The sequence below is a fragment of the Peromyscus eremicus genome, chromosome 4, assembly GCF_949786415.1.
Source record: "Peromyscus eremicus chromosome 4, PerEre_H2_v1, whole genome shotgun sequence".
Classification (NCBI taxonomy): Eukaryota; Metazoa; Chordata; class Mammalia; order Rodentia; family Cricetidae; genus Peromyscus; species Peromyscus eremicus.
The window spans coordinates 140,718,805-140,733,904 of NC_081419.1; the positions used below are offsets into that span (position 1 = coordinate 140,718,805).

Genomic DNA, 15,100 nt, shown 5'->3' on the forward strand with positions numbered 1-15,100 from the left:
ACGTATCAGATCCCCGGGAACTGGAGTTACAGGCAGTTGTGAGCAGTCCAATGTCCAATATGGGTGCTGCGAACCTAACTAGGTCCCCGTAAGAGCAGGAGGCACCCTAACAGCTGAGCCATCTCTCTGGCGCCAGGGAGCAGTCTTTAAAACAAGCTTTCTCCCTAATGAGCCAGTCCTAATGGGGAGATGGGGCTTCTCCAGGCAAAGAGATTAAAGTCAGGAAAGGAATACAAGGGTCAGTCTCTGTGGATAGCTTCCTTTTAGCTTAAAAAGAAAAAAAGACACAGTAGACAGGGACACAGGGGTCTCTGTCCTCCACATGGGCTCTGCCTATCTCCACCCCAACCGCTGTGAGCCCAGGACCAGCTACTGCCTTCAAATGCTACAATAGTAGTACCACTACAGATACTAACTACCACACAGACTCCCAGTGCCTCGTGTTCGGCTTCCATGGGAAGTCACATCTCATCTGCCACCTCCTATGGGAGGCACTGTGAGCTAAGGAGGCCCCTGGGAGGTCCCCAAGCCCCTGGAAGGTCCAGAACCACAGGATGTAGAAAGCCCAGATACCTACCTGCTAAATAATGAATGAGTGACCGAGTGCATGCACTAATGAGTGAGTGAGTGAGTGAGTGTGCTGCAGGGCACGGGAATACGAAATAGAGATTCCGCTGTATATGTAAACCCTATACCTGGAAGGAGCAAGGGATCCTTCTGGAGGAGAAGTCATTATCAAGGAATACTCGATGTTACTCAGCTTTTAATGTATCAGCTATTTCCTGCTATCAATTTCTTGTGTGCTCGTATACTCCTAGGCCATAACAGCAAACAGAATAAGTTCTCAGACCTACTGCTGATCTTAACTAGGTAACATCCCTACAGGCCTGTCTCCCAGGCCTAAGAGACAAGTGGATATGTAGATGTATAGCTTTGTTTCTTGTGCACATGAAGCTCAGACCCTCCTTCCCGAGCAACTGACTCAGGACAGGAAAAAAAAAAGTTTTTTTGCATACCAGGTAAAGGAGGATTGAGGCAGAATTCCTAGCTCAGATCAGAGTCCCATGGTCAGAGAAGAAAGCATAAGGCAGAGTTTTTGCAGATGGCAGGGATTGGGTTGGGTCAGGAGAATAGGAAAGGAAGAAATGAGCATGGATGGAGGAACTGAGGGCGAAGATGAGATCAATAGCAGAAGAGCTTAGTCAGAGCTAGGAGAGGACAGGAGGAGAAGGGACAGGGAGAAGCTGAGTGTGAGCACAGAACTGAAGCCACATAGAGAGAGAACTCAGGAAGAGAAGGGACAGAGAGGAGCAATGTATAAGAATAAAAACAAAGCCGTGTAGACAGAATTTAATCTCAGAGGAATAAAGTAAACAGACAAAAGAACCCGGTGTACTTAGATTCTTTTCCCTCAGGTTCCAGTGAATGAGAGCGTGAAGAAATGGGTGAGTGAATGAGTAAATGAGTGACCAGTGTATGAATGAATGACAGTGATTCAGTCAGTGAACAAAACCCCATGAGTGTATTGTCTTAACTACCCTCTCACTATAGTTCATTCTCTCACTCACCAAACATTGACTACAAGGCAGACCCTGCCCTGGATACTGGAGACAGAGCAGAGAACTGGGCAGACGGCTCCCAAACCCATCAGGGAGTGAACAAAAGACACACAGTTCAGCCACAGAGAATAAACGGCCTAGTTAAAAGATGCATGAGCTGAAGCCCAGGCAGTGGTGGTGCACATCTGGAATCCCAGCACCCGGGAGGCAGAGACGGGCAGATCTCTGTGAGTTTAAAGCTAGCCTGGTCTACAGAATGAAACCGTCTCAAATAAACAAAGGCTGGGCACGTGGCTCAGTAGTGCAGTGTATGCCTATCATTCACAAAGCTGTAGTTCAATCCCCAACACTGCAGATAAATATATATATTTAAAAATGAGCTAGACATGGTCCCAAGCCTGGAATTCCAGCATTCTAGAGGCTGAGACAGGAGAATCATGAGTTTGAGACCAGCCTTGATGAAGACTCTATTTCAAAAAAAATAACCAACAACTATTCAAATGTACCAAGGATTTGAATGGGATGTTCCCCCAAAGAAGATGCCAAAATGATCAGTGGGCATTTTCCTGGTTACCAGGTAAACACAATCACAACAAGAAACTATTTTGTACCCACTCTAATGGCTGCAGTATTTTCTTTTAAGTTAAACGGAAAACAAGAGTTTGCAAGGATGTGTAGAAACTGAAACATGCTGGGCAGTGGTGGCGCACACCTTTAATCCTAGCACTCCGGAGGCAGAGCCAGGCGGATCTCTGTGAGTTCAAGGCCAGCCTGGTCTACAGAGTGAGTTCCAGGATAGCCAAGACTACACAGAGAAACCCTGTCTCAAAAAACCAAAAAATAAAATAAAATAAAAATGATGGATGGATGGACGGACAGAGAGACAGACAGACAAATAAATAAATAAATAATAAACTGGAACACACGGATGTATGGGGACGCAGCTGCTTTAGAAACCAGCCTGGCAGTTCCTTAACAGTTAAGCATACTACACTATGAAGCAACTTAGCCCCAAGAAATAGAAACATGTTCACACATAAGCAGGCACACCATGGCTCACAGCATCACTGCTCATAACAGTCACGGAGCAGAAACAACTCTGCATGAGACAACTAAATGTGGTATGTCCATGCTGCAGAGTAGTATTCAGCCTTGAAGAGGATGGAGCACTGGTGAACCACAAAGGCACGGTGCTAAGAAGAAACCAGACCCAAAGTCGGGAGACCCACCGGGCTAGGTGTAGATTAGAGGTTGCCTGGGGAACAAGGAGAAGAATGGCTGCCAACAGGTTCAGGGTTTCTGTTCAGGAAGAAAATGTTCTGGAATTAGCAGTGACGGCTGTCCAGCTTCACAACTATACTAAATCCCTGTGTTACAGTTTTAAGCGGTGAATTTTATGATATGTGAATTAAGTCTCATTAAATAAAAAGGATACAACAATGACCAGGACAAGTAGTAGACTGGGTGGAAGAAGATGATAGAGGATGTCCCCAGGAAAGGGCTTGAAGGGTAGTAGACTCTGGAAGGAGGGAGAAGAACCTACTGGCAGGGGGAACAGCAGGTGCAAAGGCCCTGAGTGTTGTAGAATATTATTTTAAGATGTGTTACATTTGTTTACGCTGTGGAACATTTGTTTAATGATGCAAAGATGTGTTGCATTCTTTTATGTTGCATTTGTTTAACTCTGTGAAGCTGTGTTACTGTGCCTGTCTACAGCACCTGATTGGTCTAATAAAGAGCTGAATGGCCAATAGCAAGGCAGGAGAGGGATAGGCAGGGCTGGCATGCAGAGAGAATAAATAGGAGGAGAAATCTAGGGAAGAGAGGAAGGAGTAAGGAGGAAGAAAAGGAGGAGAGGACACCAGGGGCCAGTCACACAGCCACACTGCCATACAGGGAGTGAGAAGGAAAAAAGACACATAGAATAAAGGAAGGTAAAAGCCCAGAGGCAAAATGTAGTTAAAGAGAAATAGGGTAATTTAAGTTAGAAAACTTATTCATAAATAAGAATAAGTTTCTGTGTATTTATTTGGGAGCTGGGTGGTAGACCCCAAAGAGTGTAAAAAATAAACAAAAAAACAACATTTGGGGTGGTAGCGTGCTGGATGGGGTTTTCAAGAGTGGTGTGGCCCAAGTAGAGAATGTACAGATGTTATGTAAGTGAGGATGTTAGAGATGACCTTGAAGGCCTTGAGGGCCTGAAGGTCAAGGAGACAGTCTGGCTTCTATGCCAAATACACTGAGGATCCCAGGGGTTGAAGCAGGAGTCTCTTGGTGACCTGACTGTTTTTTACATAGGGCAGGAGAGGCTGATGACTGTCCAAGAGGGAAGGCCTGGCATCAGCTCCCCCACTTCCAGAGTGAGGGGCTTTGGTTCACATCCAGCAATTCAGGGGAGCACAGGCTTCCCCAACCCTTCTCCCTCTGCCTTCTGCACCTCCATCGGGCTGTCCCTAGAGAGTGGGGGCCAGATGCATGGGACAAGATGGCCAAGGCTGGAGAAGACTGAAGCAGACCCAGAGATGATGTTGGGGGGCACAGGAAGTGCCTCGCCCTTCAGCCCCACAGCCCTCCTGCACCGGACTGCTTCTGAGTCATTGGCAAGCCCAGCCTCTCTGAGCTCAAGAGACCAACAAAGCATGTCTCCACCACCAGGGGCCCCAGGAGCTGCCAGGGGCCTTCTTCCTTCCCAATCCCTTTGAAGCCCGGGGCTAGGAGGCTCTTCTGTCACGCAGGGGAACAGGCCAGTAGCCGCACCTGATCTGACCCTACCAGCCCAGGCCCAAGTCTGGGATCAATACCCAGAGAAGTGGGTTGTGCAACGGAGGCCGGAAGGCCAGTGGTTACCGCCCAGACTTGGACACCATACTTCCTGGCTTCAAATCCCAGCTGTACTTCCTGCCAGCTTATGACTTAGCTGTTCTCTGCCTCAGTTTCCTGGTCTATAAAATGGGAAGAGCTGCATTATGAACATTGTCCATCCGACAAGGGTAAAAGGGGTGTCTAGGAGAGCACCCGACACCTGGCAGCCAGGAGCACCTGGGAAAATGACCCAGAAGCCTCCTGAGTGTCCTTTACTGAGCCATGACTCCACTTGAGCTACCACCCAGAACATCAGCCAGTGTTGCCTTGCTGGGTAGCAGCAGCTGGTGTTCAGAGCCCAGAACTCAGTGGTTCCTCCCCGACACTAGCTCCTCCCCTGATACTCAGTGGCTCCTCTCCTACACTATGAGGACCACAGGGTCCATTCTACAGTGGAGAAAACTGAAGCGTGGAGAGACTGAGGCCCTAGCCTGGAGGTTCCCCATGAGAGTGCTGGGTTTCCATGTGGTCACCTCTAGTGAGCATTTGTATCCCCACTTTACAGATGAGAAAAGAGAGTCACCTGTGATTGTCCCTGGGCCAGAGGGGCTTCTTCCTCCAGGCTTTACCCTACAGTGGCGACAGGGCAGTGAACCAGGTGTTTGTTCTGGCCATGCCCTTCTTCCCACAGAAAAACCCAAGAAGGCACAGACAAAGGCAGGAAGCTGGAGCCTGGGCGCCCAGCCCCTCAGGCAGACCGCAGCTCCCCTGCACTGGACCCCAAGCCAACCCAAGCCCAGGCCACATTCCAGAGTGACTCAGCCTGTGGACAGCTGGGACTAAGGAGGTTCTATTTCAGAGCCTGTGGTCTCCCAAGGCTAATTGACACTCTCACTCTTTTGAGGCGCTGCCAGGCCAGAAGTTGGGGGAGGGAAGTACTTGAGGCTTGACTCCCCCCCTCCTGAGTTCCACATCCAGATACTAAGACGCCTCTTTGGCCTCTTCTGGAGTGTTGATCTCACCAGGTAGGGACCTCTAGACTCTGATGGGTCCTCACTCACAGATCCCAGAGCCAGATCTGCCACAGCCTTTGTGAGCCAGGGAAGGGAGTCTGTGGTGGCTGTCACTCCTTCTAAGGTAACCCCGACTTGAGGGTGGTGTATTCACAAGGTGGTATATTTCAAGAGAGCAGAGGACCCAGAGTTCACTCGAATTCTGGAAACTGTGCCTGGAACGTCGTAGGCACTTAAAGAATATACATCCCACGAAGATACTGTGCACATAGTCAGACTCAGTGAGCAGGCTTGCCTCCCAGAGTTGCTGAGAGGGTCAGGTAATTAAGGCAGGTGACTGCCTGGCATGCAGTCAGGGTTCTGGAATGCCCAGCTCAGAGGCTGGCTCAATCAGCTGTGCAACACTGGTAGGCTGCCCAGCCTTTCTGTGCAAACTTCAGTTCAGAGCGGAGAGAACCCTGGAAGAATTTTCTGGGAAATGGAGCAGGGCTCAGTTTTCCTCCACTGGCTGGGGAGCTGAATTTCCCTTAAATTCTCTTAACCTACTTAGCCCAGCCTTCCTCCAGAGTGCACCCACAGGCCTCCGGGCATTCCTATCTGCCACTAACACAGGCCCCCCGAAAAGTATTCCCTGTTGCTTCCCTCCTTCACTGCCTCTTAGAAAAAGCAGCTTGCAGCTGAGTGGCTGAGGCTCTGTAGGCACAAGGCTTGCCAAGCATGCACGAAGCCCTGGATTCATCCTCAGCATGAATAAACTGGGTGTGGATGTAAACTCGAGGGACCCCAGCACACAGGAGGTGGGGCAGGAGGATCAGGAGTTCAAGGTCATACTCAGAACAAGCCTGAGATACACGAGACTCTGTCTCAAAAAAAAAGAAAAAGAAGAGGGTTTTTAGATCATCCACATCCACCAAAAAAGAAAAAAAAAAAAAGCCAAACATAACTACTTTTTGAGCTCCAGGCTTGGTGAAAGATTGTCTCATAAAATAAGGTAGAGAGCCATTGAGGACAACAGCATGTATCTACCTCTGGCCACATCTACCACATCACACAAGCACACACACACAAACATGTGCACACACAAGAAAAGGCCAGTGAGATGGTCAGTGGGTAAAGTCGCTTGCCGCCAAACCTGGCAACCCGAATTCACTGCCCAGAACCCACTAGTGGAAGGTAAGAAGCAACCCCCCCCCCAAGTTGTCCTCTGACCTCCACACATGTGCCCACAGCACACATACCCACACACATGCACACGCAAGCATAAATACACGCATGTAAACAAATCCTCAGAGAAAGCATTGGCAGCAGCGCACGGCTTTCCCAAAGCAGGTTCTTACTTTGGACTTTGCTTTTGAAATGGACAGAGAGTCAAGTTTTTTATTACATGTGGCTCCCCCACAACACAGCAGAGGAACCTGTGATGGATAGACCAGCTGTGCGCAACCGTAGGAGGCAGGGGCTGTGGTGAGGCTTAGGGAGAGCTAGACAACCAAGTCCAGGAAAGTGTGGCTGTTTTCTCATTTCCATGTGAAGCGGAAAGGCTAGATTTCTGTGTATGACACCCTCCACCCACCCGCATCCCACCCCCACTCGGTACCGGGAGGAACTAACGCTACACAGTAGAGCCATTTAGTGACCTCTGTTTTACGCTTGTCAAAACGACATCCATTTCTGCATAGAAATCCTGCCTCCCACCCAGCCCAGGCCACACCTTCCTCAATAACACGGAGGACCCCATCTAATCTCTCAGCCAAGGATCCCCCACTCATGAGACCTCTCTCAATGCTCCTCACCACAGCCAGCCCACATTCAGCTAGGTAAGTGGCTAGGGACTGAGCGCACAGGAGCCTCGGCAAGATACCTCAGAGTACCAGTGGAGAAACTGAGTCCCGGAAAGCAAAAAGAATGTTACTGGTAACTACTTGGCAAGTGATTAGACTTAATAACCACCCCCCACGTCCCCACCTTCCCCCCCAGCCCCACCTCACCCTGCACAGGAGATTCCTAACTCCATCTTCCCACCCCCAGTCATCCACACTGTCCCCAGAGAGAACAGTCACACATTAAATAAGGCTTTAAAGTCTTGTCACAGTTACAGAAATCTGCGTCTGGACGGGGACCTGCAAGTTAATAAGAATTGTTTTTCACTCTGACAGGATTGTGGAATTAAGACTCTCCCTTTTTGATACATGTTCTGGAACATTTAGGAGCAAAACATCATAACAGCTGTTAATATTCTAGACAAATACGGGGTGAAGGGGGTTCTTGGATCATTCACCTTAGGCATAGCTGAATCCTCTGTGCGTACCAAGTTTACGATGTTTAACACAGTGTGGAGCTCTGGGGACTCACATGGGGCGAGAGAGAACCCCAGTTCACGTCTGCTGTCTTTCCTATGGCCGAGTTTTGCTTATTTATACTTGAAAGAACATCACAAAACACGTGAGAACGTAAGAGTCCCAGGAAAGAGGTGGCTGTGCCTGGTCTTTGTCCTCGTTGCTAATAAGGACTCCAGGCCAAAGGCAGTCTTAGTCGACAGGCACCGAATCACACCCTGCTAAATTACTGTAATTGTGACCTGCTTCCTTAGCACTGGGTAGTAAGTCTCGTTTTCTGAAAACAAAGTTCTTATTTAAAAACAAAATTGAAGGTTTGTGTTTTTTGGGTGTTTCTGTTTTTTTGTTTTTTTGTAAATGCTGGAGGGTGGACACTATCCCCCACCCACTGGTGTAGTCTAGTTTTGCTGGGACAAGCAGGAACTTGAGGGGAACTGAAGGATAGATATGTCATGTACTTTCTGTGTGGCCCGTCAAACCTCAGTGGTGTGATGGGGTGGTAGAAGTCACCCCCAGGTTTGGTCAGGAGAAAGGAATGGGGCAGGGTGGAGGAGAGCCTTGCGTATTTCCACCCTGACTTTGGGTCCCGCCTATGCGCTCGCCTTCCAAAGCCTGTCTGTCTTTTCCTTCCATGGGGTTGTTTGGTTCAGAGCCGTGGATCTTATCGTCTGGGATTTTTGAGTGCTCAGATCAGCGAAGCAACGGAGGGAAAAGGAAAAGACTCATCGTTCCGGGATGGAAAATGCCTGTAGCCCAGAGTCTTAACCAGGGCAGAACTTGGGCAAGTTATGCGGCCTCTCTGAGGGAGTAACCAGAATGCCTTTAGGCAGGTGAGGGGGGTCCTACTGCCACCCCAGTGGCCAAGATCTCCCATACCCATGTCTCCCCCAAGCCTTCTCAATTACTTTCCCAGATGCCCATGTGAGAAATGTTTTTGGTTTTGTTTTTCTATAAGAAGTTGGATAGGCCAGGCAGCGGTGGCGCACGCCTTCAATCCCAGCACTTGGGAAGCAGAGGCAGGCGGATCTCTGAGTTCGAGGCCAGCCTGGTCTACATAGTGAGATCCAGGACAGGCACCAAAACTACAAGGAAAAACCCTGTCTCAAACAAACAAACAAAAAGAAGTTGGCTAGCCCACCAAGGGCCAATATTCCATAAATCTCCCCCACCTTGGAAAACTTTTAGGGAACTCTTTTACATCCCTGGTTGAGACCACATCACTCCCAGAACTCGACGGCCTGGAGCAGCTGGCGACGGCCCACCATTCCCTCATTTCCTTTGCATTGATTAAAACTACACAATCTAAAAGACTGCGAGATCGGACCCCAGGCACTGGAGAAAAGTCACAGTCACGACCTGCACTAAAAAAACACTAAGTGGCCTTGCCCTGGCATGCTCGCTAGCCCAGTTTGGGTCATGGCACACACTTTTCACAAAAAAGAGATTCCCTTGCTGAGTTACTTTCACAGTGTTGGTGTGTTTCTTTGTGTGACATCAAGATTATTCTCTTCCAACTATTTTAAGGTTCATTTCAAATCCATCTGGGAGAGAGTTTGGATCCTTTCCCTTGGGGAAGACACATCCCATGGCCCATTGCTGGGGCCCACAGGGTCTGTGGCAAATGACACTCTTTCAGATCAGTAACAATACCAGAATGAAAAGTTTCTCAGCAATTTAGGGAAGGGCCCAGGGAAATATTATAGTGAATGGACTCTGTATTTCAATACAAGAATGGGGGATTGATCTTTAAGGATTGGAATGTAAAATAATCAGGCAAAAGAAAAAAAGAAAGAAAAAGGAAAGGAAATAGATTCCCCTAGATGGGAGGGGACCAACTCCTCTGGCCAGCCCAGGAGTTCCCATTCAACATCCTTTCCTTGCCCACCAAAGGAGGGACTGAACAATGCAAGAGACTTCAAAACTCTAAGTGTAACTTCCTGTCTCCCCTTTCTGGGTGTGGGATTCTCTCGTCTTTCCCTTTTCAACCGTTCCTCAGAGAACCCAGGAAACTTTGGATCAGGTTTAGGGAAAGGGAGAAGAGATATCCATTTAGAGTGGTTAGATCCAACACTGTCTTGGACCATATGGTCCCAGGCAGCTGCTTTTTTGACTAATAAAAACACCACACACAGCTCCCAATATTTCAAATCAGGATTAACTATTTTAACAAATTGGTTTCTCAAGGACCTAAATTCCTGCCAATGCTGGCTAGAGAGACAGCTCAATGTTTGCAACACTTGTTGCTTTCAAAGGACCCAGGTTCAGTTCACAGCACCTGCAGGATGGCTCACAACCACCTGTAACTGTGGTTCCAGGAGATCCGATGCCCTCTTCTGGCCTCTATAGGCACCAGGCACATACATGGTATACAGACATACATTCAGGGAAAACACACATACACATAAAATAAAAATTAAAAAGAAAAAAATCTCTGCCAGTGTGAAGAAGGTCAACAGAGCAGTCCCAGGCCATGCCATACTCAGATGTGATAGAACAACACCAAGATCACTTTTCCCAGCCCAGTCTCTTCATAGGCTTCCAGAGAAATGGTGCCCCCTACAGGCACTGGGAACACCTCTCTGGTGTTCCATTTCCTTCATGGACTCCCAGCCCAGCAACAGCACATACCTAGGAACCCAGACGACATCAAAACATCCAGATGCTATTGTTTGACTCCCAGTTATAATTTGTGGTGAGGCAAGGTAAGGACTCCCTGCCTCGGGTTGGGAATCACAAAATTCCTTCCTCGTTTCTTCAGTTTGCAAGTCCAGGTACACACACTGGGGGTAACTCTGCTGCTCTATCCTAAAGCTAATCTGACTCAGATGCTCATTTAAAAAAAAATAAAAGGGGTGACAGTCCGTGCTGAGACTATGAAATGCATGGATCCCACAGGAACTTGTATCCCGATGTGGGTGGGCTCACTCCTCCCAGAGCTAAGCCCATAGCAAACAAAAAGTAACCCCGAGGCTTGTTGCCATTTTGTCTGGTGACCTCATCAAAATGGAGACAACAGTGTGACTTAGTTGGCATCTTGACTGGTGACATCAAGACGGTGAGGGCCATTAACCAACCACATGGCATGAGCCAAGATAGCGGCACCCCTAAAGCTTTCTGGTATCGCTGAGTCTTTGGAGGATCACTGCACCCCTAGAATTTCCTGTACCACAGGTGTTCTGCCTCAGGCCCCAGTCCTTCTCTGATTTTGCCTCTGCACCTTGCTGGATGTCTAACGCGGTCATGGAAATGGGAGCCTCCACCACCTGTGGGTCAATGCATTTTTATATCAAACTAAGGAAGTAATACCAGTTCACCATGGTGGATATTTTGAATGTTTGACATATCGCTTGGTATGATGTTTTCACTGGTTTTTAGAGGGGACCCAGGCTTTCCCAGCCATGTGCTTCCAGCACTAGTTAAACATCATTGAGAAATGACTGAGGCGGCCAGACCTGGGAGGCTCGTGTGAATTGACAGCACGCCAGAGCTGCGTCTTGAAATGTCCAGACGGTTGGAAACAAAAGACAGACAGATGGTCAGGTGCTAGATAGATGGCTGTCGCTAGCCTGGCTTGGGTCATGGTGCAGCCCTTTCTGGAAAAGGAACCCTGCCGGGATGCTTCTGTACTGTTCCCATGTTTCTTTGTACGACACTAAGAATCTTCTCTAACAACCAGAGATACAAAAACCACAGTTCCATCCCAAAATAAAGGCACTCTCAGATTGTCAGACAAGAATCAGACCAACCGCACTGCTGAGAGGGTGTGTCCACCCCAGGACACCGTTGTCGTTGTCATCATCATCACCATCATCACTTTAAACTGGGGCAGAGGACACTAAATTGCCCCACAGGCTGGGACCTTCCTGCTGGGAGAATGGCCCGAGCCCAGATGTCCTGCCTCACAAAATCCATCCACTTCCTAGCTATCCTACCTGCTCCAGGGCACAGCACAGGTCACAGACCCCTGCAGGCAAACGGGAGCACCATATGTGAGACAGAAAGCCATCGAAACAGCCAGCAAAATGATTCAATGGGTAAAGGTCTTTGCCACCAAGTCTGAGGTCCTGAGTTGGCTCCTCAGGCCCCACATGGTGAGAGAGCAAATGCCTGCAAGTTGTCCTCGGACCTCCATATGTGTGCTGCAGTGCACGCGCGCGCACACACACACACACACACACACACACACACACACACCACATACACACAAATAAATAAATAATCTGAATCCCACAACAACCAAAAAGTCCATGGACAAAAGCATGGGCAGAAAAGCTAAGGAAGCACCCAAGTGACCTGGACGGAAGCATGAACAGATGTCACATCTAGCATCTGGTGTGAGAAAAGAAATTCTGGAAGCTGAAACCAGACCTGATGCAGAGAGAGCGGACAGCTAAGGACACCCAGCTATGCCTTACAAGAATGGCTTTTGAATTTTCCTTCCCTCCTTTGCGGGCAGATAAGCAAACACATAGTTTTAACTTTCACCTGGAAAAGTGCCTGGAATGAGCTGACTGTTGGAAAACTCAACTCACCCGTTGTTTAAAATGTAAGGTTCTCAGTGTTTCTGGGATTTTAAGGCGCTGTAATGTAAACACACACCAGAGCGGCCCTGTAATACCAGAGCTGAGTCTGTGTAAGGGGGCCCGCCGTGGAAACATTGGGGCATGTTGGGTTGGACAACCCTAGAGGGGTGCAGATTGACCCTGGAAAGTTAACTGAGGAGACTGATGGGCACAGTCCACAGTCTGAAATTCGGCTACCAGCCCTGGACCAGGGCTGGCTTGTAGATGAGACAAACATCCCACAAGAATGTCGGATGTGAGTCGCGGAGCCGGAGGGAAGGCATACCACTTGCCTCTTCTCTGGAGCTTTCAGACCAGTCTGAAATAGTGTGTATGTGTCTGGGCTCTGTTTATTTTGTTTTGTGTTTTTTCTTTTAAATCTGGAAAGTTCCTCCCAAACTGAGCAACAGGAAAGGCCTGGAGAGGGAGGAGACTCAGGATGAGAGGGTACTTGGTTTAAGTCAAATATCTTCTGGTCCTGTGCGATTCAGATTAACTTTAAAATACCTTACACAAAGACCTACTGCCAGCTGAGCTCTCCACCATAAAGAGAAGTTTCTCCAAAATGGCAGTCTCCAAGGGCACTACACTTTTTAAGGACCATGAATCTGGTTCGACCTTACCCAGTCTGTGGGACTGGTGGACCTCAGTTTCTCCTCTAGTGGGCATCTCGTGGATCATGAGAATCCCTCAGGGTCAGTGTGTCCCTAGCTGGGCCTCGAGTCCAGCCTCAGCATTCCCACCCGGGCGGGTTCGAGCCACAGCGAGTCTAAAGTAAGCGCGCGCGGAACACCGAGGAGGCTGCAGCGTGGGTAACAGCAACTCTGTCCCGTCGCACACCTCCAACCTTCGGCCTCACCTGGCGTCTCTTCCCCACCATGGCGGGTCCCGGGGACACTCACCGAGCGCGCCGGCGGCTCAGCAGCAGCAGCAGCAGCAGCAGCGCGAGCAGGAGACCGAGCAGAGCGGCCCAGGACATGGCTCGAGGGTGTGCGGCGGCAGGGTGGCAACAGGTCACCGCCACCAACACCGGACCACAGGAGCGCCAGTCCAGCCAGCCCCGGAGGCCCCCACTCGAAGGGCCGGGCTGGAAAACGTGGGATGGAGAGGGTGGAGCGGGAAGGGAGGGCTTGCCACGGCTGCTGCAGAGGGAAGGAGAGGGGATCGAGGAGGCGGGCTCCGGAGGTGATGGGAGGGGGCAGAGAGGAGGAGACTCAACCAGAGCCACCAGGGGGGCCTTCCCGACACTTTTCCTGCAAGCCACACTTCCCAGCCCATCCCCCGCCCGCCCTGACCTGTGTTTCCGTCCCTGTGGTCTGCGCTGTGGAACTGTCCACCCCGCCAGGAACTGGGGCCACTCAGGACTGCCCCAAGCCCACAGTCCTGACTGTGGTGGGGATCGCAGGAGGGCCTCAGGATCCTGTGGTCGCATTACACTAGAGAGTCAGCCCCCTAGCCTGTTTTACACACACACTCTCTCTCCAGGAGGACTAGGCTCCAGGCTTAGCTTCGAGAGCAGTTTCTTTCAAAGACCAATGGTCAGGGCTCTGCTTACCCGAGAGCAGCTGACGTGTCTGTCAAGAAGGAAGACTGCAGACTTTCTCCCAGGTGTCATAAAAAGGCACCCAGGTGGAGCTGGACACCCCTCCCCCCCAGCCCTGGCACTTGTTCCCTGGACCTCCCCATTTGCCCTTACCATCCCCAAAGTTGTTACCCCAACTGGCCTTCTGGCTTCCACGCTCATTTTCTGTCGTCCTCCCCACAGTATCAGAAGGATCCTACCAGAGCTGAGCCTGATACCAGGCCTGCAGTCCCAGCACGTGTAAGGTAGAGGCAGGAAGATCAGGAGTTCAAGGCTAGCCTTGGCTACATGGAAAGTTGGAAACTGGTCTGAGCTTCATAAAACCCAGTCACACATGCACACGCACGGAACGCACGCGCACAACCTACCAGAACCTTCTACAGAACCTTCCCTGCATGTGCCTAGAGCCCACCCTGGCTCCTCGTCTCTCAGAACACAGCCACATCCCTACCTGGTCCCCCAGGAACAAGCTTATCTACTGAGCCCACCCTCACTACTAGACCTTGTCCCCTGCTCTGGTCACACTGGTATCCTTGTCCCTGCCCCAAAGAGCCCAGCTTGTTACCTGACACTCGGTCTAAAGCCCACTACCTTGGTTTCTCTGTATTCCAGGAGAAATCAGGAAAAAGAGGTTGATTGACCAAGGAGAATGGATCTATGTACGGTTTGGCCAAACCAGGGTAAGACCTAATCTCTCTCACCACGGCTTTGGCAGTCTTAAAATTTATAGACACCCAGGAGACAGAGGTCAGAAGGGAAGGAGAGGGGTAGATTCAGCTGTAGGAGTTCTGTCAGTCCTTCCCTGGAGTGGTTTTCAGGAGGGTAACTGGGGCCTCAGGTTCTCCATTACCTGGGCTGTCAGCATGGGAGTCTGTTATACATTCACAAGTCAAGCTGACCGTCCCCACCAACACTTTGTCTTTTCCTCAGTCTTGAAGGATGTGAGATGCCATGTCATCTATTGGACCGGTGAGAACATTTCTGTCCCCGTCGGAAAGAACTGCCAGGAGCCGAATACTTTGAGGGGACAGGCAGGCTCAGCACGTGGGAAGAGTTCTGCCTCAGGGCCCAGCTGCAGTATGTTGGGCAGGTCCAGCCCGCTCTTGGCTGAGGACTCTGTGGTCCAGGCTGGTTTGGCCTCTCACCCTGTGTCATTTTGGTTTTTAGTTCCCTCCCTTGTCTTGGTAGAACTTCTGAACGCTTTGCTGCTTAATTACCCCTCTTTGTAAAGTCTTTTCACTTGGTC

At 49.9% G+C, this 15,100-nt stretch overlaps 1 protein-coding gene across 1 annotated transcript in view; it reads right to left on the reverse strand.

Annotated features, from left to right (window-relative positions):
- Window positions 1-13,379, reverse strand: part of Ptgis (prostaglandin I2 synthase) — a 43,061-nt gene extending 29,682 nt beyond the window's left edge. Inside the window, exon 1 of the mRNA XM_059261940.1 lies at window positions 13,175-13,379. Coding sequence (XP_059117923.1) covers window positions 13,175-13,251 — 77 coding nt within the window. The 5' untranslated portion in view covers window positions 13,252-13,379. The remainder of the gene's footprint in view (window positions 1-13,174) is intronic.
- Window positions 13,380-15,100: the final 1,721 nt, after the last annotated feature.